Source organism: Lotus japonicus, chromosome 4, assembly GCF_012489685.1.
Source record: "Lotus japonicus ecotype B-129 chromosome 4, LjGifu_v1.2".
NCBI lineage: Eukaryota > Viridiplantae > Streptophyta > Magnoliopsida > Fabales > Fabaceae > Lotus > Lotus japonicus.
In genome coordinates this window covers 25,710,706-25,738,662 of record NC_080044.1, presented here as the reverse complement: position 1 = coordinate 25,738,662, position 27,957 = coordinate 25,710,706, and the positions used below count along the sequence as shown (strand labels likewise).

The window sequence follows — 27,957 nt, the reverse complement described above, 5'->3', positions numbered from 1 at the left end:
CCATACTCCTGGTTTTGTAAATGTTGTATATCAGTAGGGTAGAATCAGTTAGGTTTTATTTTAACAATGTATATGATAAATAGCTCAACCTATAAATTGTTAATGCCTTGTACTGAATTCCCTTATTCAGAAACAATAATATGCAACTATTCCTTTCCAAATTAGTGTCAGAACTCTCAATTTTGCTTGTGCAAACCCTATCCTGTCTTCATTGCAGCTTCTATTCTAACTGTCCTTGTTGCGGCTACTGACCTTTAATAGCATCCATAGCTGTCACCCTGGCCCTCAATGTATCTTCTGTTTTCCTTCAACGCAAGTGCAGCTTCAAAGTCACCATTCACAACAGCTGTTCCCCATGGGCCACTGCACTATCTCTAATCAGCATGTCAATCAAACCTTTGCATTCTAATAATGGTAGGGAATATGTCAATCAAAGCTTCTCTAAGTTCCGTAAAGAGAATGGGATTGCTCAGAACTCGCATGTATTGATAGTTGATACTCACAAATATAATGGGATTGGTAAAAGAAAAAAATCATCACTTGAAATACTAGAGCTTTACTTTTCCAGATGTGTGTTGCTAATTCATATTCAGGGGAAGCTGATTTAATTGCTTACTTATTTGATAAACTGGTTACTTTTTCATGTTCTTGATAATGTTGTGAGATCCTACATAGACTAGAGATATGACTAAATTAGAGCTTATAAAGACTTGTGCATTCCTTACCTATGAATTAGTTTCTAGGGAAAAGTTAGACTTATCCAAAATTCAAGATGGTATCAGCATGATATCGGACCACAAACCACTATCCAGAAATCAACTTGGCACGACGGCTTTACCAGTGCAATCAACTTCCCCCGTAGCTTTCACAATGCCATGAGAAGAAATTTAGTCTGAATTGAATAGATTTCATTAAACTTCCATGAGTAACAGAAGATGAATGGGATAAAGTGAGGAATGATATTGTATTAAGACAATGAAGAATGCGCTTGATCGTCCTCCGATAAGAATATATAGGATGAGAAATAAACTGACATAATTATTTGCATAATACCTAAACTTGGACCTTGTAATGGTGGCAAATTGAAGAACCCCAACAATTGAGCGATAGTAAGAGGGGTACAAAAATGATCATCTTCGTGTTTACTTAACTTTCTAGTCATAGGGCCGGAAATAGCTTTTGCACCCGACAATTACCTTTGGCAAGTAGATCTCAAAGGTACTTAGCTTGATTTAATAAAATGGACCCACCTGGAAGAAACTTTGCTTCAATTCCAAGGAAGTGATTGAAAGTGCCAAGCTGTTAGAGAGAACTTGTAATTTAATTGATGAATGAGTTGTGATTGAATAAGTTGTAGGTGGTCGGTGGATTATCACCGTCAAAGTTGGGCTGGATGGCAAGTTAATCTCCTCAAAGCTCGTTTGGTGGCTAAAGGCTATCCACATGTGTTTGGCTAGGATTATGGAGACACGTTCTCTCTCATGGCTAAAATGACCTCGGACATATTATTCATATCTGTTGTTTCTATTCGCCACTGACCAATTTGTCAACATGACATAAAGAATGTCTTCTTCCATGGTGATCTCACTAAAGAAGTTTATTTGGAGCAACCTCCTGGATTTGCTGCTCACGGGGAGTGGGAGTCTTCTGAACTAGTCTGTCATACTCGGAAGTCTTTATATGATTTCAAACAACCTCTAAGGGCGTGATTCGGGAGATTTAGACTGTCATTCAGCAGTTTGGTATGACTCGGAGTGAGGTTGATCATTCAGGTCTCTATCGCCACTCAGTTGGTGGGTGCATTCATAGATTGTACATGTGCATGGCATTGTCATTATAGGCACTCATCATCATGGAATCACACAAGTAAAGCAACACCTTTGTCATCACTTCCAGACCAAAGATTTTAGCAGACATCGTTAGTTCATAGGCATAAAAGTTGCACAATCCAAACAAGGGATTGTGATTTTTCAGAGGAGGTATGTTAGGGATATTTTGGAGGAGACAAGATTGTTAAATGCCAATGGATCTCAATGTCAAACTTATGCCAGCTCAGAGAGAGCCTGCTTTCAGATCCTGTGAAATATAGGAAACTGGTTGGGACATTTAATTTCCTAACTGTCACTCGCCCAGATATTTCAATATGCATACTGAAGCATATTAAATGAGCTCCACAAAAAGGTTTATTATATGAAAACAAGGGCCATACACGAGTGGTAGGAAACTCTGATACAAATTGAGTAGGTTCTCCCTCTCATAGGAGATCCAACTCTAAGTATTGCGTTTTCCTTGGTGATAACTTCATCTCCGGGAAGAGTAAGTAATAGAATTTAATATAAGTGATTAGGACATCATCTACGTACTTTCACCGCAAAACCTTATGGCAATGGGTGAGTGTCCTTTAACTTATATACTATTGTACACTTGCTTATCTATACAATGTGGGACTTCTTATAGTCACACTTGTTCCTCTAATAATACTCCCCCTTCAAGTGGGACTCCAAAAAAAATTTCTCCTTTCTTGCCTGGGCTTGTACTCATTTGCTCGAGTCACAGAGGCCTTACGGCTTGCTTTTTGCTTGGGCTTGAACTCAAGCGGAACATCAGAGGTCGTTGGACTTGTGCTCCTTCGTCTGAGTCTCAGAGGCCTTACGGCTTGCCTGTTTGTTTGGGCTTGTACTCAACTGAAATTTTAGAGATTGTTGGCATGTGCTCCTTCACCTTTAACTTAAGTCTCAGATGCCTATATGACTTTTTTTCTTTTTCTTTTTCATTTCAAATTCAAATTTTTTTTTTTTGGATCATGAGCCGTTAGTTAGGCCGTTTCAGCTCTGATATCATATTAAAATTTAATATAATTGATTAGGACATCATCCACATACTTTCACCACAAAACCTTTAACGTATATACTATTGTATTTGTACACTTGTTTATCTATACAATGTGGGACTTCTTATAGTAACACTTGTTCCTCTAATAGTAAGAAACAAAGTGTAGGGGCAAGATCAAGTGCAGAAGTAGAACATCGAGTCATTGCTACAGCCACTTATATGGCTTAATAAGTTGCTTCAAGATCTAAGATTTTAGGATGTTTCACATATGACATTCATTAGTGAAGCAGCCTAACAAGTTGCCTCTAAGTCAGTGTTCCATGAGAGTGTCAATGGAATTAGCTGGCAGAATTACTGCAGCATTTAAGCTGGCAAATCCTGCATTATTGCAGAGCTGTAATCATGCAATTCTGTAATTATATCTTTAATTAGCATAGGATAGCAGTTATAACAATTTAGCAGATTTTTAGGGATAGTATTATACTATATATATGAGAATCCTCCGGCAGAAGGATAGACAATTCAAACATACAATTCTCAGTTCTTGACATGGTATCAGTCTTGGTTGCGATCCTATAATAGTTTTGCACCAAATTCCTAGTTCTTTTTCCTCTCTTTTGTCTCAAGTTTATCCTGGTCAAGCCCAAGTTCCTTTTGTTTCTTGTTCAGCCTTCATTCTTTTCCTCAGCCTCATGTCTACTAAAAAGTATGAAGTTTTATTGGTTCGCCTTAATGGCAAGAACTACTCAGCCTGGGCATTTGAGTTCCAGATCTTTGTCAAAGGTAAGATCCTTTGGGGTCATGTTGATGGTAGCACTTCTGCTCCTGACAAAGAGAAACAAAAAACTGAATATGCCGATTGGGAAGTCAAAGATAATCAAGTCATGGCGTGGATCATCAGATCTGTTGATCCAAATATTGTCCTCAATCTTAGACCATTCAGCACTGCAGCCAAGATGTGGGCCTACCTGAAGAAAATATACAGCCAGAATAACACCGCTCGAAGGTTCCAGCTTGAACATGACATCGCCATTTTTCAACAGGAGAGTCTTTCAATTTCTGAGATCTATTCTCAATTCATGAATCTTTGGGCTGATTACACTGACATTGTCTATGATAGTGTGTCTACTGAAGGTCTTACTTCCGTACAAACTGTTCATGAAACCACCAAACGAGATCAATTTCTTATGAAATTGAGATCTGATTTTGAAGGTATTCGAACCAATCTCATGAATAGAGCTACTGTACCTTCCTTGGATGCATGCCTCAATGAACTGCTTCGTGAAGAACGCCGCCTCCTTACTCTAGCAACCATGGAGCAACACAAATCTGCCTCACTTCCTGTTGCCTATGCTGTTCAAGGAAAGCCAAGAGGACGGGACCTAAGTGTTGTTCAATGTTTCTGCTGCAAAGGATTTGGACATTATGCTTCTAATTGTCCTAGAAAGTCCTGCAATTACTGCAAAAAAGATGGTCATGTCATTAAAGAATGTCCTATAAGACCACCTAAGAAAAATGCAACAGCATTTACCACCTCAGTTCATTCTCCTATTGCTCCTAGTTCTGTGGATATAGCAAATGTGCAGCATAATGCTCCTACCCCTGTTCAAGCTTTGACCCCTGAAATTGTTCAACAGATGATAATTTCAGCATTCTCTGCTTTAGGGCTCTCAGGTAAACATTCTCCCAACTCCTCTCCTTGGTATTTTGATTCTGGGGCATCCAATCATATGACCAACAATGCTGAAGCTCTTACAAACATCACCCAAAATTCTGGAAATCTCAAAATTCAGGTTGCTAATGGAAACCATTTACCCATCACAGCTATTGGTGATATTTCTACATCTTTAACTCATGTTTATGTTTCACTCGGTCTCACTAGTAACCTTATTTCTGTTGGTCAATTGGTTGACAATGATTGCCAAGTTGCATTCTCAAAATCTGGTTGTCTTGTGCAAGATCAACACTCAGGGAAACTGATCGCGAGGGGGCCTTAAGTTGGACGTCTTTTTCCACTTTGTTTTCAATGTCTCCATGTTCTTCTTTGCCTTTTGTTTCTTGTCATTCTGCTACTGCTGTTAGGCTTAATTGCACTTTTGGTCCCCCAACTATTGCCTTCCTGTGAAAATCGTCCCCAAATTTCAAAATTAGCAAAACACGTCCTCCAACTATACACCCGGTTGCACTTTTGGTTTTCCGTCCAACTTCCGTCCAAAACTTAACAGATTGCTGGAAAATAAAATAAAAAATTCAAAAACCCAAGTATTGATTGGTTCTTCATCTTTTTCAAACTTCTTCATCATTAAATCTTATAAAACCCAGAATCTTCATCTTCATAAAACAAAACCCATAATTTTTTTTTATAAAAAAATCTACAAATCCATGTTCCCCCACTTCAAAAATCCCTCTTCCCCTTCTCTCTTCTCCACCACATCCTCTTCTTGCTCCCTCACCCACCTCCCTTCCTGCATAATTTAGTGAGTTGCATTTTTAGTCCCCCAATCTATAACCACCACTCCTCCTCCCCTCCTCATTCCTCACTTGTTTTCAACCACCGCTTCTAACTTCTTCATCCTTCCCAAGCTTTTTCCTTTCTCCATCGTTGTTTCTGTGCAAGAGACTCACTTCCTGTATCATCAACCAAACCCACACCGTGAACCATCATTGAAGCCTCTGCCAAGCCGTGAACCATCATCGAGACCCACTCCTTCCCTCACCCCCACCTCTATTTGATGAAATCATCAACCCAAATCGCCCATCCCCCACAAAACCCAAATCGACGCCGCTTCTCACGGCAGTAGAACATGGAGCTGGAATTTGGGGCCTGTGGCTATGGTTTAGGGTTTGGTGTTTGAGGTTCCTGGTTTTGAAGTCTTGGTCATTTTAGTTCCTGGTTTTGCTGTGAATGTTGGTTTGGAGATGGAAGGGGGAAGGGATCTTTGTGAATTTTGGGTTTGATTCTCTTTTGGGAGTGTTTGCTGGGAGAAATTTGGATTTCGTAGTTGATTTGAATGTTGGGATCGGTGGGGTTGAGAAGGGATGAAGAAGAACAGAGTGTGGTGGCATGAAAGTTGTGGTGGTGCAGTGGTTGAGTGGTGGTAGTGTGGTGGTTGAGTGGGAAGAAGAAGAATAAGAAGAAGAAGAGAGTGGGGCTGAGAAAGGGAAGAGAACGATGAAGGTGAGATGTTAGGTTGGTATTTCTGGATTTCAATTAAAATACTATTTTTTTCTCAATTTTAATTTTTCTTTATTTTTTAATTCATTTTTAACGGAATATTCTGTTAGTTTTTAGACGGAAGTTAACGGAAAACCAATTTTGCAACCGAGTGTATAGTTGGAGGACGTGTTTTGCTAATTTTGAAGTTTGGGGACGATTTTCGCAGGAAGGCAATAGTTGGGGGACCAAAAGTGCAATTAAGCCAATTTTGAATTATGGCATAAGCGTCTAGGACATCCAAACTCCAAAGTACTTCATGAATTGCTCCAATCTGGTTTTCTTGGAAATAAAGAGACCCCGTCTCTTAGTACTATTAAATTTGATTGCACCTCTTGTAAACTTGGTAAAAGTAAGATTCTACCATTTCCAAATCAACAATCAAATATAAGTCAGGCGTTTGATATGATTCATAGTGATTTATGGGGGATAGCACCTGTTATATCTCATGCCAATTACAAGTATTTTGTCACTTTCATTGATGACTTTAGTCGTTTCACATGGGTATATTTTCTGCGTTCTAAAGATGAAGTCTTCTCTGCTTTCAAATTTTTTCATGCCTATGTTGAGACCCAATTTTGTTCAAAAATTAAAATTCTTCGGTCTGACAATGGGGGGGAGTACACATCTAATTTGTTTCAAGATTTTTTGAAAACAAATGGTATTTTATCTCAAAGGTCATGTCCTTCCACACCCCAACAAAATGGCGTGGCGGAAAGAAAAAATCGCCATCTTCTTGATATTGTCTGCACCCTTTTGTTGGAATCCTTTGTCCCATCAAAATTTTGGTGTGAAGCTCTCTCCACTGCTGCCCACCTTATTAACCGTTTGCCTTCTCCATCATTAAACAATGATTCTCCTTACTCACGGTTATTTGGTCACCCACCCACTTATTCCAATCTTCGCACTTTTGGTTGTGTTTGTTATGTCCATCTTCCCCCACAAGAACGCTCCAAGCTCACAGCTCAATCTGTTAAATGTGCTTTTCTTGGTTACTCAGCCCACCAAAAAGGCTTTCTATGCTATGATCCTAATCTACATCGGCTTCGGGTCTCTAGAAATGTCATTTTTCAAGAAAATACACATTTTTTTGTAGCTAATCATGACACTTCCTCTGCATCATCCATATCTGTTTTGCCATTGTTTCATAATAATTCTGCAGAACCAACATCACCCAAACCTTTCTTGGTATACCAAAGACGTCCAACTGTCACTCCAAATCAGCCATCTGCACCTCCAGGGCCCTCTCCGGATCACTCTCTAGTTGTTGATCCAGTAATTGTTTCAGAACCAGCTCCTTTACGACGCAGCACTCGCGTTAGTAAACCCCCAGAAAGGTATGCTCCCCCTTTATCCTTTACAACAACTTTAACATTGGCTCCTATTCCTTCTTCATATAAGCAAGCAATGGAGCATGCATGTTGGCAAAAAGCTATTGAAGCAGAACTTCTAGCACTAGAAGAAAATCAGACATGGGAAGTTGTTCCATGCACCAGTAGCCAAGATGACTACTGTACGTACTATTCTTGCCATTGCTGCATCTCAATGTTGGCAACTACATCAAATGGATGTCAAGAACGCATTCCTCCATGGTGACCTCAAGGAGGAAGTGTACATCACACTTCCGAAAGGTATGCCTACCCAATCCCCTAATGATGTTTACAAACTGAAGCGTTCTTTATATGGTTTGAAACAGGCACCAAGGGTATGGTTTGAAAAGTTTCGAACAACACTACTTGGCTTTTCCTTCACACAAAGTCAGTATGATTCGTCCCTTTTTCTGCAAATGACTTCTAAGGGAATTGTGGTATTACTTGTTTATGTGGACGACATTGTAGTCACTGGTTCTGATCAAGAGGCTATCGCTAAGGTCAAGAAATTGCTGCATTCCACATTCCACATGAAAGATCTTGGCCAGCTTACTTACTTCTTGGGGTTAGAAGTCCATTATCAACAAGGCATCTTCGTAACTCAGCACAAATATATTCAAGATCTAATCCAGTTAGCAGGTCTTACCAATGCCACTATTGTTGATACCCCTATGGAAGTTAATGTAAAATATAGACGAGATGAAGGTGAACTTCTACAAGACCCAACTTTATACATAAAGTTGGTCGGTAGTCTTATCTACCTAACCATCACACGACCTGATGTCTCTTTCGTTGTCCACACAGTAAGTAAATTCATGCAAACTCCTCGGCATTTCCATCTTTCCGCTGTACACCGCATTATTAGATATCTCCTTGGTACCCCTGATCGTGGCTTATTTTTCACTTCTGGTTCATCACCGCAACTCCAAGCCTACAGCGATGCTGATTGGGCTGGATGTCCGGACACAAGGAAATCTACTACCGGTTGGTGTATGTTTATCGGAAATTCTCCAATATCATGGAAATGCAAGAAACAAGACTCGGTCTCCAAGTCATCCACAGAGGCAGAATATCGTGCCATGTCGGCAGCATGCTCTGAGATTATTTGGTTGCGTGGTCTTCTTTTGGAACTCGGTTTCTTACAATCACAACCAACTCCGTTACATGCTGACAACACAAGTGCCATTCAAATTGCAGCAAATCTTGTTTACCATGAACGGACGAAGCACATAGAGGTTGATTGTCACTCCATCCGAGAAGCTTATGACCGCAGAGTTATCACTCTACCTCATGTCTCCACATCTGTTCAAATTGCTGACATCTTCACCAAATCATTGACACGCCAGCACCATAATTTCCTAGTTAGCAAATTGATGCTTGTAGAATCACCAGCATCAATTTGAGGGGGGATGTCAATGGAATTAGCTGGCAGAATTACTGCAGCATTTAAGCTGGCAAATCCTACATTATTGCAGAGCTGTAATCATGCACTTCTGTAATTATATCTTTAATTAGCATAGGATAGCAGTTATAACAATTTAGCAGATTTTTAGGGATTGTATTATACTATATATATGAGAATCCTCCAGCAGAAGGATACACAATTCAAACATAAAATTCTCAGTTCTTTACAGAGAGGACCAAACACATTGAGATTGACTGCCATTTTATTGGAGAAAGATTTAATCCAGAGATATCAATCTTAAATTCGTCAATTCAAATGTCCAGCTGATTAATTTTTACTGTGTCTTCAGGAGGTCCTCGAGTTTATGACATTTGTAACAAACTTAGTGCATATGACTTATATGTTCCAGCTTGAGGGGGAGTGTTAGATATCTTGTAAATAGGTAGGGTATCTTGTATTTATAGTAATTAGGTAGTGTCATCATTGTAAATAAGGGAACTTTGATATTCCATATTTATTGTACATATTATATATATATAGTATAAAACACTTTGTTCTATAGTTGCGACACACGGATTGAGTAGTCCAATAACTCTCAGTTTCTTTTCATTACACAAGTTGGACATTAAAAAACATCTTCTTACATGGTGACTTTGAAAATGAGATCCATATGTATCAACCACCAGGGTTTATTGTTCAGGTGGAGTCAGGACTAGTTTGAAAACCCCGAGCTTGGTTTGGCTGGTTCAATAAAGGTTATTCAACAGTTTGGGCTAATCCATTGTGAAGCGGATCACTAGGTTTTCTTTAGATGCTCATCATGATAAGCCATGGCCCCTGAGACTCAAGTTCATACAGAAGGAGAAGCCGACATACGACCTCTGAGGTTCCACTTGAGTACAAAGCTCACGCAAAAGCAAGTCCAGTTGTCCTTGTCCAACAACCAGTCATGTTGGACTTCAAGGATAGTGATAAAAGATAAGCCCCACATCGGTGGGTTTTCTACTAAAACCAAAATATATTAGTTAGAGTTCCAAGTCCAAATTGTTTTAAGCCATTTAGGACCATATCATACGCACACCTAATCCAATACACTCACCCCAACCTACAACAATATTTTGGACTTCTAAGTTGCTTCCAATACAACAAGGGATTAGGATAAGATGGGATAAGAAATAAGATCTATAATTATTCTATAATAGATTAGGATAATATATGATTTTATAGCTTAGACTTTTTAGTTTGACTAGTATTGTACTTCTGAGTCAATCAAACATCGATATCAATCAACTATTCAGAATAATTCCAGTTTAAAGAAATAATATTCAGTTTTTCACTTTCAAGTCACACCCCTCATACAAAATCCCTTTGTTAGAGAAGAATTTGAAGCCACATCAAAGAAACAATCACCTAAACGTTTAAGCTTTTCTTTGTAAGTCCATGAGTGACTTTAATTCAGAATATCGCTAGCCCTTGCCTAAATAATGTAGATTAGGAAGCTTACCAAGATGCCCAACTCATTCCATATCCAACATGAAAATGAGCCTTTCAATATAGAGAGGAAGCAACTAATATCAACCTGTTCCATGACATGAATAAGAAACCTCAATTGATATTCTGCATCCACTAGATTTTCCTCATGGATCTCAAGAGGTGCAACCTGCTTGATGCCAATAATATAAGACGAAGTAGTTTTAGAGAGGTTTAAGAGAATTTACAGAAAAATGGAAAAGGAACTGGATAACAAATAAAAAAGAATTTTTACATACAAAGACAAGGGAAAACAATTCACAATTGAGGACCCACTACTCAATAATTTGGTTTATTCAGTTCAAGAGTGGATAACCATTAAGCACTCTTGAACTGAGTGAATCGCATGAATGGTTAATGAATCTTTTGAAGTGTTGACTGTAGATGTCATTCTCCTAAGATCATTGTGTATCTCACTCTTGAACTGAGTGAATCACATGAATGGTTAATGAATCTTTTGAAGTGTTGACTGTAGATGTCATTCTCCTAAGATCATTGTGTATCTCTCCCTGCCTTCAACAAAAATTTACATTGTTCAAAGTTGCTGTAATTCATTTGTCATCCTTTTCAACAACTTAAGAATCCAGTAAAATATGCACTAATCACTAATCACTATGGTTACCACTAATTTTAGTTCGTTTAGCAACAACAAGTAGATATTTTATGTTCCTTTAGTTCTCTCTAGTATTCTTCACATCTCACATGCACACAGCATTAAAATTTGCTGCAACATGTACCACAGCCCCACAGTTCTATATGTACTTGAACAAAAACATTGAACTAAAATAAGATATGAAAGAGAGATAACATCAAACAGATACCAACCTCACCAGAACCAGTACTCCCATCTTCAAGAATTACAGATAAAATAAACCCTTCTCTATAAAATTCTTTATAATTATCACCAACAGATGCTGATGTTGGAGGAGCACTTAGAGCAATTCTGCCACAGAATCATTGCATACAATCAAAGAAAAGAAAGACTACTCTAATAAATAACTAGTTATTAGAATCTCTGTAGAATGTGGAAACGGACCTATATTTTGAACACCATATTTTACGAATTTTGAGTAAACGGAACTCGTCTTTAATAGACCCTTGACTGAATGGCACGGAGAGGAATCTCATGGTATGTTGTGCAGTTTGGAGAGAGGTTTTCTTCAAAACTCTGAGTCAAGAATCAAAGGAACCAGCAAATAGGTGATAGTCCATTAAATTACAAAACATTAAATAAGCACGAGTGCATGACGTCTATAAACCTGTGAAAATCGGCATTGGCATCAATGGAACTCTCAATTTCAACCATACAATCCATTTGTTCATTTTGGGCTACACACAAGGCTTCTTTAAGTTCCACCTTTGTCTTCGCATGTAAATGTTTGACGCTGCAAGTTTATTGATCTTTTTCCTCAGAAAAGGTAGGATTGGATGAGAATAGACTATGAATATCAAAATAATTGGGAAATTATTCATTTTCAAATAAGAAACTAAGTTGGAGGGTTCTATTGTAGATTTCTGTTTTCTCTGCACCTTGAGTTATCTTGACTCAGGGAAAGAGGAGCACATTAATAAAACACTTCTTTTGCTTTCTGTCACTGCTACTTTCTCAACCAGTACCTAGTAGAACTTGTTTGTTTCAACTTTTGTTTGACATAAATCACTCTGATTTTGAAAAAAAAATCAAGTTTTAAAATATTTTAATGTTTACTTAAATTTTGAAAAAAAGCAAAGCAGTGTTATCAATTGCGGATGGCGGTCCATGGCGGAAAGCCAAAATACCGCCATATAATTATGGCGGATGCCATGGCGGCCAAAAATTATAAATATATATCTATGATATTATATAGGATTATACATACACACATTAAAAAACCTGCATAATGCAATTATACAATACAACAAATAAAAATTCTGCTAACTAATAACAACTTATATCATCTAATATAGGGTCAATATCATAGATATAATAGCAAATATCATAACAGAGGTTCAATAGACATTAGATACTAGCAGAGATGCGGTGGCCGGAGTGGTCGCTGGTGGCCGCGAGACTGGTCGCCGGTAGTCGGCGGCCGCAAGTGGCCGGGAATGGGCGGAACGGTGGATGGGGAAGCAGCTATGGGAAGGTGAGACTTGAAAGGAGATTGGGTGAAATTAGGGTTTCTATTCTGAATTTGGGGGATTAGAAGCTGAAATATGGACTTGGGCCATTAAAATCCATGGGCCCTTCTTTCAAAGGGAAGGATATGCCTTGTAGAATCATCTATGATGAAATTATAGGATTTACACATTTAGTGTAGGAAGGAAGAGGGAAACAAGAACACAGAATTTTGATATAACATATTGGGTGTAATATTACAAAAGACAAAATACTTACCCATATATATAATAATGAGCAGACTCCTAATTATAGTTAAATAAAGAAACTAATTAAGACTCCAGATCCTAATTAAATAACGAAAAAAGACAATGTAAATAATAGAATTCATCCTAAAGAGATAAGACTAGGCTATTATAAGATATGATCTATATATTATAGGATATCTTTTTCATATTCTGACAATATATGTACTTATGTAGAGAAGCATTTTCATATAATTCCTGCCAAATATTTACATTAGTACCTATGTGCCATGCATAGCTCACGGATGGAAATGTTATGAGAGGTGTAGAAATATTGATGCAGTACACTGGGTTCAACTTTATCTGCCAAAGGAAGAACACTGAAAATTGCACCTCCATGGTTATTAACCACAAGAATTGTCACTGGTTTCCGCGATTTCCTAAAAGTTGATATATTTTCAGAATATTATCTACATATCATGTAAGCAACAAAAGTACAGCTTTTATCAACAACAATTACACCAAGGACCACCAATATTCTTGTAATGAAAAAACAATAAATTTTCAGGTTTATCTTCGAACATTATTTTTCATGCCATTAGGCAAACAAAGTTACTGAAAAAGTTACATTAAACCTGCAGTAGAATATCATGGGTGCATTTGATTTGTTTTATCTTTTTATTTATAATTGATATGTTTTCACTATAATTACAAAAAGTACTAACCTATTTTATTTTGTTTCTTGCTTTGATGTTGTGAAGAAAATCTTGAAAACACAAAGACACTTATGTAATTACTAGTGGTGAAAACACATCAACTGAAAATGAAAACTAAAACAAACCAAACCCAAAGATTTTCTTTTTCCTCTTTATTTTCTTGGTTCTAGGTGGTAGGAATATATTTAAGTTAGAGAAAAGAGAAGTGTAATTTGGTGTAAACCGTGTGGATCAACTATATAAAGGAAACTGAATATAAAGTTATAATCCATGAATCCAAATTATTCTAATTATAAGAGTTTCACAATTTGGTTGCTTCTTGTAAGCACAATGAACATAGACACAAAACAGTACAAATTAATATACTCATAGTTCCCGCTTCCAATAGAATTCATAAACAACCATAATAAGCATAAATAAGTTTTTAGTTACTTAGAATATCACGATTTTTTCATTTAGTCCCCCTTTTATAATTCGTCAAAAACAATTCTCTGTCAAGTTGTCCTTCTGCTAGTTCTGTTTCATATCTAAAGGGATCTGTTAATCATGCTTTGCTACTAAGAAAAGGTGACATGACCATACCTTTGTCCATCACAGCATATTGTGATGCTGATTGGGCATCAGATCCTAATAACATAAAATCCACATCAGGATCCTGCATCTTTGGATCTGAATCTAATTTGGTATCATGGTGTTCAAAAGAAAACTAACTTTGGGTGCGCGTTATAGAACGGAAGCTGAACATCGCAGCCTTGCAAACACTGGCGTAGAAGTTTTGAGGAAGGAACCTCCGCACTTATTGGAGAGCTCTTTGGGCCTGCCGCTTTCTCAATCGAAATTTCATAGGGGGCATACAATTAATATTTGAAAGGAAAAGTCTTCTCGACATGCTATGCAAGGCGGCAAGTGGCTGCTAACTCTGTTCGGTATAAGCTGATTCCTACGCTTCTCTTTTACTTTGATAGAGGAGTTGAACCAACGAAACGAGTGCCCACTTTCTTTTGTTGTATTCAGGTTTTACCGTGCTTTTTCTTACCGGGAAACACGTTCTAACAGAACTCAGAATTTAGTTTGCAACTCCTAAGGTTTTATGTGATAACCTTAGCACAGTAGCATTGGCTCATAATCCAGTTCTTCATGCAAGAACAAAGCATATTGAACTGGACATCTATTTTGTTAGAGAGAAGGTGCTCAAAAAGAGTTCAATAGTTCAGCATGCTTCTTCTCTTGATCCGTATGCTTATATATTTACCAAAGCTTTGTCATCCCTAAAGATTTCTGCACTTCAAGACAAGCTCAATGTGACTGTTCTAACTTCTGTTGTTGCTCACTCCCTTTAATCTTACAGGGGGATATTAGAGATAAATAACTGTTATGTTTCTGGTTGTATCAGTTTTAACGTAAGCAGTGTTGCACTAGATTAATTACCTTAGATAGTTTGTTAAATGTACAGCTGTACATAACAGCTCCTGTTAATCTCTACTATGATTCATCAACTGCTTTCTATAGCAGTCTTCTGTATTCATAATTCATGGAATGAATTGATTCATCTTCTTACATTTTCTCTCAAACACAGTTTCTCAGTTTTCTCAAACTCTATTACTGGAACTTGTCAGTGGAAGTTTTAAAATTGATGTAGCTGATGAGAGTTTGCCTCAACTTCCTCATCAGATAAATGAGGTAAAAATCGCAATCTTTTTCGGGACCAAGAACATATTTAAGCCAAGAAATACAACATGAAAAGTTGGTACATAATTTCTTACCGCTGCTTCAAAATTGCCAGACCATTTGTATCATGCAGTAAAGAAATATCACCAATCACACAGAAAACCTGAATGAATTTAAGAAATAAAAAGAAACAATGTCAATAATAGAAACCAAAAATTGGTAAACAGTACAGAAGAAAATAAACATGTAAATGGAAAGTTCAACTTTCCGAGATACAATTATGATGCAGAAAAAATATCAAGTTGGTCCATAGACTGATTGCATTTCCATGTTTTTGTCCCTCATAGTATGAAAACTAAGTAGTAATGTGTTTTCATGATTGTTATGAATACTCTTTCTTTCCCCGTGATATTAGTATGGTACCACTCATGATATTTGTATTATTGTTATTAGCATACTCTCCTTGTGTCAATGGAATTAGCTGGCAGAATTACTGCAGCATTTAAGCTGACAAATCATGCATTATTGCAGAGCTGTAATCATGCAATTCTGTAATTATATCTTTAATTAGCATAGGATAGCAGTTATAACAATTTAGCAGATTTTTAGGGATTGTATTATAATATATATATGAGAATCCTCCAGCAGAAGGATACACAATTCAAACATACAATTCTCAGTTCTTGACATGGTATCAGTCTTGGTTGCGATCCACTGCTGCCCACCTTATTAACCATTTGCCTTCTCCATCATTAAACAATGATTCTCCTTACTCACGGTTATTTGGTCACTCACCCACTTATTCCAATCTACGCACTTTTGGTTGTGTTTTTTATGTCCATCTTCCCCCACAAGAACGCTCCAAGCTCACAGCTCAATCTGTTAAATGTGCTTTTCTTGATTACTCAGCCCACCAAAAAGGCTTTCTATGCTATGATCCTAATCTACATCGGCTTCGAGTCTCTAGAAATGTCATTTTTCAAGAAAATACACATATTTTTGTAGCTAATCATGACACTTCCTCTGCATCATCCATATCTGTTTTGCCATTGTTTCATAATAATTCTGCAGAACCAACCTCACCCAAACCTTTCTTGGTATACCAAAGTGTCAAGAACTGAGAATTGTATGTTTGAATTGTGTATCCTTCTGCTGGAGGATTCTCATATATATAGTATAATACAATCCCTAAAAATCTGCTAAATTGTTATAACTGCTATCCTATGCTAATTAAAGAAATAATTACAGAATTGCATGATTACAGCTCTGCAATAATGCAGGATTTGCCAGCTTAAATGCTGCAGTAATTCTGCCAGCTAATTCCATTGACATCCCCCCTCAAATTGATGTTGGTGATTCTACAAGCATCAATTTGCTAACTAGGAAATTATGGCGCTGACGTGTCAATGATTTGGTGAAGATGTCAGCAATTTGAACAGATGTGGAGACATGAGGTAGAGTGATAACTCTGCGGTCATAGGCTTCTCGGATGGAGTGACAATCAACCTCTATGTGCTTTGTCCGTTCATGGTAAACAGGATTTGCTGCAATTTGAATGGCACTTGTGTTGTCAGCATGTAACGGAGTTGGTGGTGATTGTAAGAAACCGAGTTCCGAAAGAAGACCACGCAACCAAATAATCTCAGAGCATGTTGCCGACATGGCACGATATTCTGCCTCTGTGGATGACTTGGAGACCGAGTCTTGTTTCTTGCATTTCCATGATATTGGAGAATTTTCAATAAACATACACCAAACAGTAGTAGATTTCCTTGTGTCTGGACATCCAGCCCAATCAGCATCGTTGTAGGCTTGGAGTTGTGGTGATGAACCAGAAGTGAAAAATAAGCCACGATCAGGGGTACCAAGGAGATATCTAATAATGCGGTGTACAGCGGAAAGATGGAAATGCAGAGGAGTTTGCATGAATTTACTTACTGTGTGGACAGCGAAAGAGACATCAGGTCGTGTGATGGTTAGGTAGATGAGACTACCGACCAACTTTCTGTATAAAGTTGGGTCTTGTAGAAGTTCACCTTCATCTCGTCTATATTTTACATTAACTTTCATGGGGGTATCAACAATAGTGGCATTGGTAAGACCTGCTAACTGAATTAGATCTTGAATATATTTGTGCTGAGTTACGAAGATGCCTTGTTGTTGATAATGGACTTCTAACCCCAAGAAGTAAGTAAGCTGGCCAAGATCTTTCATATGGAATGTGGAATGCAGCAATTTCTTGACCTTAGCGATAGCCTCTTGATCAGAACCAGTGACTACAATGTCGTCCACATAAACAAGTAATACCACAATTCCCTTAGAAGTCATTTTCAGAAAAAGGGACAAATCATACTGACTTTGTGTGAAGGAAAAGCCAAGTAGTGTTGTTCGAAACTTTTCAAACCATACCCTTGGTGCCTGTTTTCAAACCATATAAAGAACGCTTCAGTTTGTAAACATCATTAGGGGATTGGGTAGGCATACCTTTCGGAAGTGTGATGTACACTTCCTCCTTGAGGTCACCATGGAGGAATGCGTTCTTGACATCCATTTGATGTAGTTGCCAACATTGAGATGCAGCAATGGCAAGAATAGTACGTACAGTAGTCATCTTGGCTACTGGTGCAAAAGTCTCCTCATAGTCTACACCATATTCCTGCCTATTTCCAAGAACAACAAGCCTATTCTTGTAGCGATCTATAGATCCATCCGAGCGCAACTTGATAGTGAATACAAATTTGCTGCCAAGAGGTTTAACAGACGGGGGACATGGAACAACTTCCCATGTCTGATTTTCTTCTAGTGCTAGAAGTTCTGCTTCAATAGCTTTTTGCCAACATGCATGCTCCATTGCTTGCTTATATGAAGAAGGAATAGGAGCCAATGTTAAAGTTGTTGTAAAGGATAAAGGGGGAGCATACCTTTCTGGGGGTTTACTAACGCGAGTGCTGCGTCGTAAAGGAGCTGGTTTTGGAACAATTGCTGGATCAACAGCCAGAAAGTGATCTGGAGAGGGCCCTGGAGGTGTAGATGGCTGATTTGGAGTGACAGTTGGACGTCTTTGGTATACCAAGAAAGGTTTGGGTGATGTTGGTTCTGCAGAATTATTATGAAACAATGGCAAAACAGATATGGATGATGCAGTGGAAGTGTCATGATTAGCTACAAAAAAATGTGTAGATGGCTGATTTGGAGTGACAGTTTGACGTCTTTGTGTCAATGGAATTAGCTGGCAGAATTACTGCAGCATTTAAGCTGGCAAATCCTGCATTATTGCAGAGCTGTAATCATGCAATTCTGTAATTATATCTTTAATTAGCATAGGATAGCAGTTATAACAATTTAGCAGATTTTTAGGGATAGTATTATACTATATATATGAGAATCCTCCAGCAGAAGGATAGACAATTCAAACATACAATTCTCAGTTCTTGACACCTTGCAATGTAAATCGTGTTTATATTATAGTATTATTAGGGTAGATCTATTTCTTATATTATTCCTTTTTTTCTCGCTATAAATTTGTGCTTGTAACTGAGTATTCACATATTAAACTCAGATATTATGGACTGGGCGAGGTCCCCATCCCCTAAAGGGGCTCGCCCAGGGACAGTCAGGGGCGTTTGGGGACGTGCACCAGGGGCGAGTGTAAAGACTTTGTAAAATAGGAAAATTACATTTTAGAACGATAGTCGTAGGGCAGTCATATTATGTATGTAAGGGAACCAGGCCGAGTGTTTCAGGGCCCAACTAGCCCAATTAGCTTAGAAATTAGGATTTCATGTACTACCCCTATAAAAGGGAGCTTTCATATCAATGTAGAGGACATTTTTTTGGCATCTATCTAAAAAGGATTAGGTTATTACCTCACACTTACTCTGCTAGGGTTTGGGACCTATACCCTTTCTAAGTGTTCATTCCGGAAGATATTATTTCAGGCCTTTCAAGTTGGAAGCAGAGCTCACAATTTTGCAGGTATTAGAGTATATAGGTGATATGAAAATATTGGTTATGCTTAGTGTGTGTGTGCCAGCTGGAATGCCAGCTGGACACAGTTGTTAATTCTGTTTTGAACAGCTGTCAATTCTGTTAGAGGAACAGCTGTCAATTCTGTTAGAGGTTGTTACCATTCAGTTAGAGTTAGCTTAGCTGTTAGTTTAGCTTGTAGAGCAAGCTTCTTCAATCCTATATAAGGATTCAATCCTCATTGTATCGGTTAACAATTCATAGTGAATATTTCATATGCAAATCTTTTTCTCTTTCTCTGGTTTTCCTATTATGGTATCAAGAGCCTAAGATCCATGGCTATGGATGCTTCATCTCCTTCCTTACCTTCTTCTTCTTCTTCTACAAACACTCTCTCTCAAGCGTTTTCTCACAAATTGAGCATCAAGCTCGATGACTCCAATTTCTATTCATGGAAACAACAAGTGGAAGGGGTCATCAGATCACACAAGCTTCAGAAATTTGTGCAAGATCCACCTCTGATTCCTGAGAAGTTCTTGACTGATGCAGATAGGATCACAGAGAATGTGAATCTTGCATTCTCAGATTGGGAGCAACAAGATTCACTCCTCTTCACATGGCTTCTCTCTACTCTTTCACCTTCAATTCTTCCAAATGTGATTCAGTGTGTGCACTCCTGGCAGATTTGGGAAGAAATTCACTCATTCTTCAATGCAAAATCACGTGCTCAGTCAACACAGTTGAGGAATGAACTGAAGAACATCACAAAAGGTACAAAAACTGCTTCTGAGTTTCTGCAAAGAATCAAGACAATTGTGAATACTCTTGCTTCAATTGGAGAACCTGTCACCTTTCGTGATCATCTAGAAGCGATTTTCGATGGTCTCTCAGAAGAATACAGTGCTTTGATGACTGTTATCTACAATCAAACCACCTATTACACAATCTCTGAAGTGGAAGCCATGGTGATCTCTCATGAAGCGCGGTTTGACAGGATGCGGAAGAAGAAACTCGCAGAAACCACTCCTTCGGTGTTTCTGACGCAAGCGACAGCGCCGTCTGCGTCTTCTACAACACCGGCGCCGCCGCCACAAGCTTTGTGGACTCAGCCTGCTCCGGCGCCGCCGCCACCAGCGACGCAACCTCCAGCGACAGCTGTCGCTCCTTTCCAGCCAGTCGATGCTGCTGTTGACTCTGGTTATGGGAATCGCGATGATCAAAATCGCAATTCTGGAAACTATGGCAGAGGACGCGGGCGCGGAAGAGGACGCAATGTCCAGTGCACTTACTGCAACAAATGGGGCCATGATGCAGCTTCTTGTTGGTCGCGTCCCTCAGGAGTTAGTCCTCATGCTAATTCCAGTACCAATTCTGGTCAATCTGGGAATTTTGGTCAGAATTACCCTGCTCCTGGTGTCAATTTAGGGTTTCCTTCAATGCAATTTGGGGGTTTTCCCTCTATGGCCAATTTTGGGTTTTCTCCTTATGCTTCGTGTAATTCAGTGTTTCCTCAGTATGGTTCAGGTGCTATTCAACCTTCTGGCATGCCTCAATGGCCTCCTTGGTGTATTCCACAAATGCCTTATCCACAAGCTGCTGGAATGCAATTTGCTCGTCCTTGGACTCCTCAGGGTCAGTTCTCAGCACCTTCTGCTCCATCACCTCAATTTCCTAGGCCACCACAGCAACAAGTCTCTACTGGAATGCTTCCTCAGGCCATGTTAGCTACTGTTCCTACACAGAATTCATCACAGATAGCTTGGTGCCCTGACTCTGGAGCCACTCACCATGTGACTAACAATCCAGGCATTTTTGTGGATCATATTCCATCACCAACACAGGATCAGCTTCTGGTGGGAAATGGTCAAGGACTGCCAATCCAGTCTATAGGTTCAGCCACTCTTCCTTCTTCTTTTAATCCTACAGCTAGTTTAATTCTTAAAAAGCTTCTTCTTGTGCCTTCTATAACTAAAAATCTTGTTAGTGTTAGTCGTTTTGCTCGTGATAATAATGTTTTCTTCACTTTTCATGCCAATCATTGTTGTGTTCGTCATCAGGACACTTATGAGCTTCTTCTCACTGGTGCTGTTGGAGATGATGGTCTATACTACTTTGATGGACCACTCACCAAAGCTAGCTCACAACCTGCTGTCAATGTTTCTTCTCTGTCCTCTTTACATTCTCAGTCTTTGTCAAGGTCTTCACAGGCTTGCTTAGCTTCCAAGTCTGCAGAAAATAAAGCAACTTCTGCTATTAGTTTGCATTCTGCTTCTGTTTCTCCTGTTGTTTCTAGTATAACTCAGTGCAATAATGATGTGCATTCTGTTCCTGTTTCATCTACTGTTTCTGGTTCAGCACATTGTAATAGTGGTAGTAGCATTTCTCTTTATGATTTGTGGCATTCAAGATTAGGTCATCCTCATCATGATGTACTTAAACATACTCTTTCTTTGTGTAATGTTTCTGTTCCAAATAATAAAAGTGTGTTTTCCTTTTGCAAGGCTTGTTGTCTGAGTAAACTTCATAGACTACCTTCTTCTCCTTCTACTGCAGTTTACAATACTCCTTTTGAACTTGTCTTTGCTGATTTGTGGGGACCAGCCTCTCTGGAATCCTCTTGTGGGTTTTTATATTTTCTAACATGTGTTGATGCATGTACTAGATATACTTGGATATTTCCCTTGAAGAGAAAATCAGACACTTGTGCTACTTTTATCAATTTTCAAGCTATGGTTGAGTTGCAGTTTGGTCACAAACTTAAGAGTGTCCAAACTGATGGGGGAGGGGAATTTAAACCCTTATCCTCTCATTTTCAGAAGTTGGGAATTATTCATAGACTTACCTGCCCACATACTCACCATCAAAATGGGAGTGTAGAGAGAAAACATAGGCATATAGTTGAAACTGGTTTAGCTTTGTTGTCTCATGCCTCAATGCCTTTGCATTTCTGGGATCATGCTTTTCTTGCTGCCACTTATCTCATAAATAGAATGTCTACAACAACTTTACAAGGTGCAAGTCCTTACTTCAAATTGTATGGTCAACATCCTGATTTTAAGAGTCTAAAGGTCTTTGGGTCAGCTTGCTTTCCTTTTCTTAGACCTTATAATTCTACTAAATTGTCTTTGCATTCCAAAGAGTGTGTGTTTATAGGGTACTCAATTAATCACAAAGGATACAAGTGTTTGGATCAATCTGGTAGAATTTATATCTCTAAAGATGTTCTTTTTCATGAACATCGCTTTCCCTATCCTAGTCTTTTTCCTGATGAGACTACTTCTTCTACCTCAGCTGAGTTTTTCCCTTTATCTACTATCCCTATAGTTTCACACACTACACCACCTGCATTGGCTAGTTCTGGCTTTTCCTCACCAGGTTCAGCTGATTCACCACAACTGCAGCAGCCTCCAAGTGTTACTGTTTCAGCAGATGTTCCTTCTTCATCAGTTTCTGCAGATACTTCCCCAGCATTATCTTCTGCTCATGATCAGCCAGCTGATACTCCTGTTTCAGTGGCTGTTGCAGCTCCTCCAGTGGCTGTTAACAGTCATCCTATGCAAACTAGAGCCAAATCAGGAATTGTCAAGCCAAGGTTACAACCCACTCTGTTACTTACTCACATGGAACCAACTTCTGTCAAGCAAGCTATGAAGGATGCTAAGTGGTATAAGGCAATGCAAGAAGAGTACACAGCTCTTATGAACAATGGTACATGGACTCTTGTTCCTCTACCAACTAACAGAACAGCGGTGGGGTGTAAGTGGATTTTCAGAATCAAAGAGAATCCTGATGGCTCTATCAACAAGTACAAAGCACGGCTGGTGGCTAAAGGCTATAGTCAAGTCCAAGGGTTTGATTATTCTGAGACCTTTTCCCCAGTAGTGAAGCCTATTACAGTGAGACTTATCCTTTCACTTGCTATTTCAAGAGGCTGGCCACTATAACAGCTGGATGTCAACAATGCTTTTCTTAATGGTGTGTTGGAAGAAGAGGTGTACATGGTACAACCTCCTGGTTTTGAGCACAAGGACAAGAATCTGGTCTGCAAGTTGCAAAAGGCCCTTTATGGCCTCAAACAAGCTCCAAGAGCTTGGTTTCATAGGCTGAAAGAGGTTCTCATCAAGTTTGGTTTCCAAGCCAGCAAGTGTGATCCCTCCTTATTCACCTACTATTCCTCACAAGGCTGCATTTACATGCTTGTTTATGTGGATGATATCATCATCACTGGGGCTTCTATGACTCTCATTCAACAACTTACAACTCAACTTCATTCTATTTTTGCTCTAAAACAGCTTGGTCAACTTGACTATTTTTTGGGTGTTCAAGTCACTCATTTGACTAGTGGAAGCTTGCTGCTGAATCAAACTAAGTATATTTCAGACCTTCTCACCAAAGTCAACATGCTTGATGCTGCAGCTATTTCCACTCCTATGCAATGTGGCGTCAAACTCTCCAAACATGAAGGTTCTGTTCTAAAGGATCCTACTGAGTATAGAAGTGTAGTTGGTGCACTTCAATATGCAACCATTACTCGCCCAGAAATCTCATTTGCAGTCAACAAGGTGTGCCAATTTCTGGCACAACCTCATGAGGAGCATTGGAAAGCTGTCAAAAGGATTCTAAGATACCTAAAGGGCACTCTTACTCATGGTGTACTTCTTCAACCATGTTCCATGACCAGGCCTCTCCCTTTGATTGCCTACTGTGATGCTGATTGGGGATCTGACCCTGATGATCGCAGGTCCACATCAGGCTCATGTGTTTTTCTTGGTTCCAATCTTATTTCTTGGACAGCTAAGAAGCAGACTCTGGTTGCAAGGTCAAGCACTGAGGCAGAGTATAGGAGTCTAGCAAATACTACTGCAGAACTGTTATGGGTGCAATCTTTACTCACAGAACTGAAAATTCCCTTTACTACTCCTACAGTTTATTGTGACAACATGAGCACAGTGTTGCTGACTCACAATCCTATTTTGCACACCAGAACTAAGCATATGGAAATGGATATATTTTTTGTAAGAGAGAAGGTTCAGGACAAGAGTCTCCTTGTTCAGCATGTGCCCTCTGAACATCAAAAAGCTGACATCTTCACCAAAGCTCTCTCCCCAACAAGGTTTCTACAGCTCAAGGACAAACTGAATGTAGTTGACAAGCTTCAGCTTTTGTCACCTCCTTCAGTTTGAGGGGGTGTATTAGAGTATATAGGTGATATGAAAATATTGGTTATGCTTAGTGTGTGTGTGCCAGCTGGAATGCCAGCTGGACACAGTTGTTAATTCTGTTTTGAACAGCTGTCAATTCTGTTAGAGGAACAGCTGTCAATTCTGTTAGAGGTTGTTACCATTCAGTTAGAGTTAGCTTAGCTGTTAGTTTAGCTTGTAGAGCAAGCTTCTTCAATCCTATATAAGGATTCAATCCTCATTGTATCGGTTAACAATTCATAGTGAATATTTCATATGCAAATCTTTTTCTCTTTCTCTGGTTTTCCTATTAGCAGGATCTGTTTCCATATCTCAATTGCTATCCGCCCTCTTCGTGGTCTTGTAGCCTAGCCACCTTCATTACGCACAACCTTGGGTAGCTTTCAATGCCCCCTTTCTCATGGATCTCTCTTGTGTGCCCGACACTTCCTGTAAACTCTTTAATGCTATAGATCACCATAACAGCCTTTGTTTTGGCCATCTCTGGTCTCCTCAAGCTCGCCTGTTAGAGTATGTCTTTGGTTATGAACTGTAATGGCAGCTAAGCTGTGAACATGTGTCATGTGTCACTTCTGTTAAAGTTAGTTAGCATGTGCAGTTGTGTGCACATGTGCTTGCAGTTAGGGTTAGCTTCGATATAAGATCACACTCTTTGTAATAGATTTCCAGAGTAATAATACAAGTCTTATTTGATTCTTCAATTTTCTATTTTCTCTTCTATCTCCATTTCTAATATTGACATGGTATGAAGAGCTGAAGTCGATCCTTGATCCATGGCTTCTGCTGCTTCTTCGATGTTCTAGAGACCTTATCTCACACGGTTAGCATCAAGCTTGATGATATGAATTTCTCACACAGATTGCATCGCTTCGTTGCAAATCTTGTGATTCCTCCTCATTTCTAACAGATGAAGATCGCATTTCCGAAACTGTGAATCCTGCATATTCTTTGTGGTAATAGTTATGCTGTACACCTGGTTGTTATCCTCTTCGCCTGAGACAATTCTTCCAACAGTTATCAATTGTCAGCATTCATGGCAGATTTGGGAAGAGATTCATGAATTCTTTCAAACTCAGTCTCGTGCACAATCAGCTCAGTTGAGATCAGAACTCAAAACCATTTCCATAGGATTGAAGCCTGTGTCAGAGTATCTATGGCACATCAAGACAATTGTCAATACTTCCATTGGAGAACCAGCGAGTTTCCGTGATCATCTTGAAGCTATTTTTATGGACTTCCAGACAAGTTTATTGCATTGAGTACAATCATTTTTACTCAAGCATCTTCTAGTTTGAATTCTGAAATTTGAGCTATGATTATCACACATGAGGCGTGATGGGATAGATCTATGAAGCAACAATCAATGATGCCACTGCTTCGGCTCTTCTTACTCATGCTTCACCGCCTCTCACTGCATCCCAAAAACCTAATTCGCAATCTTCATCTCAGGTGGATATTTCCTCCTGTCAAGCGAACTTTGTCGCTGGTCAAGGTGATTTTCATGACCAAGGGGATTTTTTAGGACAGCAGAATGATTTTCGTGCCCAAGGCGATTCTCGTGATTATGATCGCGGTGGGTTTCAAGGTGGAGGCCGTGGTCAAGGTAGTAATATTCTGTGCCAGATCTGTTTGATGTGGGGACATAATACTAGTTCTTGCTTCCATCACAATTCTGTTGGTGGTGGACCTCCACTGTTTGGGGCTTTTCCGCTTTTGGCTCCGTGCCACGTCCAATGTCGCTGTTTCAGGGGTCAAACTGCACTGTTGGCCTCTCCTTATTAGGGTTCTTGAGAAGCCCTTAGTTTCCCGTGTTTAAAGGTTACTCGTTCATATTTGTACTTGTTTTCTTTTTTCTCTCTTTCATCATGGCTGTAGGGAAGGCAATAGAGAAGTCAGTCTCATCCTCCTCCTCCTTATTTCTGACTGAATCATCAGTGCATAAGGTACACTATACACATCTACGGGTAATAATTGGTTTCCTAGAAAGGAATCAAATCACAACAATAAATTGGTCGTAATATTGGAAAGAGTTACAAACCTGAATGTACACAAGAATAAAGGGATAATAAATAAACAACAGTTTGACATATAGTTTTCTACTTAGAGAATACTTGAGTTTGAGACAAAGGAAAACTTCAATCTGAAGGAGTACTTAAGTTTATCGGATTTGTACCTTAAAAAGAGGAGCACTTCTGGTACATACAAATATTCACCATATTGACAAAAACAGAGTGTAAAAGAAAACGCAGGTCATTCTAGCAACCTGTAAGGCTGTAACTTCCCACTCCCATTCATTCCCACACTCAATCCTTGCTTAATTTCTCTCATCTCCCATCATTGTTTGTCAAACAACCACTTATCCCAAAAGCTTAAGTTGTTGGGTAAGGGCCACTTTAATGGTTTCATATTATATTCTAACACGCCCCCTCACGCAAGAGCCCTTTGGGCTTGAAGCGTGGATAAATGCACATGCCCACCTACCATGTGCTTAATCAAATTCCACTTTTTAATTAGAAAGTGATGGGAGCAAGGATCGAACTCTAGACCTCTCGGCCATAGAGGCTCTGATACCATGTCAAACAACCACTTATCCCAAAAGCTTAAGCTGTTGGGTAAGGGCCACTTTAATGGTTTTATATTATATTCTAACATTGTTTGCCTAATTGACCTGCCATCTCGGCAGGTTTATACAACAGTACAAGGTTTACCGACACTCATGTTTCTAATGTAGCTTTCAATGTGAGAAACCAGTCACCCACTTACAATCCTTGTGTCATAACAAAATAGTACTTTAGCAAAGGACATGCATCAAATTCAGTATTTCTCAAATAAGACATCCTAGTTAACAACGAAGTCCTTATATTTTTAAATAAAAATAAATAATGTCAAAGGAATTGATTGACTAATCAATTGAATAACAGTTACTGACCAGATTAATTGCTGTATATAATTGTAGTTGACCAAGCTTGTAATTAGGATTAATTGTTGATTACCTGTTACAGATCAGGGAAATTATTCCCATAATTAGGAGAGAATTTATTTCCATATTTGTAATATGTTATCAGTATAAAGTTAGCTCTATGTTGTGTACTCAGCAGACAGTATTTTCATTCCATATTTTCCTGAGTTTGACATGGTATCACAGCTGGTTTTCGATCATATCCTAGTCTAGCCAGAAAATTCCTAGTCTCTTGTCCTAGACCACGTTTTTTTTCTCAGCCTTGTCCTAGTTCAGACCACGTTCCTTCGTGGTTATCCTAGATACACCCTTTGTCTTCGTTTTTTTTTCACAACCTCATGGCTACAGAAAAATTTGATGTCTTATTTGTTCGCCTTAATGGCAAGAACTACTCAACCTGGGCATTTGAATTCGAAATATTTGTCACGGGTAAGGATCTTTGGCGTCATGTTAATCGCAGCAACCCAGCTCCTGATAAAGACAAACATAAGACTGAACATGCCAAGTGGGAGGTAAAAGATGCTCAAGTCAAGACATGGATCATCAGCTCTGTTGATCCCAGCATCGTTCTTAATCTTCGACCGTTCAAGACGGCTGCCGATATGTGGGACTTCCTAAAGAAAATCTATAGTCAGAATAACGCTGCTCGTAGGTTCCAACTGGAACATGACATCGCCACTTCTCAGCAGGAAAGTCTCTCGATCTCTGAATTTTACTCTCATTTCACGAATCTTTGGGCTGAATATACTGACA

General features: G+C 39.0%; 1 protein-coding gene across 5 annotated transcripts in view; it reads right to left on the bottom strand.

The window, feature by feature from the left end:
• Positions 1 to 27,957, bottom strand: part of LOC130709862 (protein PHYLLO, chloroplastic) — a 47,197-nt gene that overhangs the window by 4,761 nt on the left and 14,479 nt on the right. For 4 of the 5 annotated variants that reach the window (XM_057558987.1, XM_057558990.1, XM_057558991.1 and 1 more), the window contains 6 exons: positions 15,174 to 15,241; positions 12,976 to 13,134; positions 11,611 to 11,736; positions 11,388 to 11,519; positions 11,177 to 11,294; positions 10,326 to 10,481 (listed from right to left, as the gene is read on the bottom strand). In XM_057558987.1, coding sequence (XP_057414970.1) covers positions 10,326 to 10,481; positions 11,177 to 11,294; positions 11,388 to 11,519; positions 11,611 to 11,736; positions 12,976 to 13,134; positions 15,174 to 15,241 — 759 coding nt within the window. The remainder of the gene's footprint in view (positions 1 to 10,325; positions 10,482 to 11,176; positions 11,295 to 11,387; positions 11,520 to 11,610; positions 11,737 to 12,975; positions 13,135 to 15,173; positions 15,242 to 27,957) is intronic. The other variant, XM_057558989.1, reaches the window with a different exon arrangement.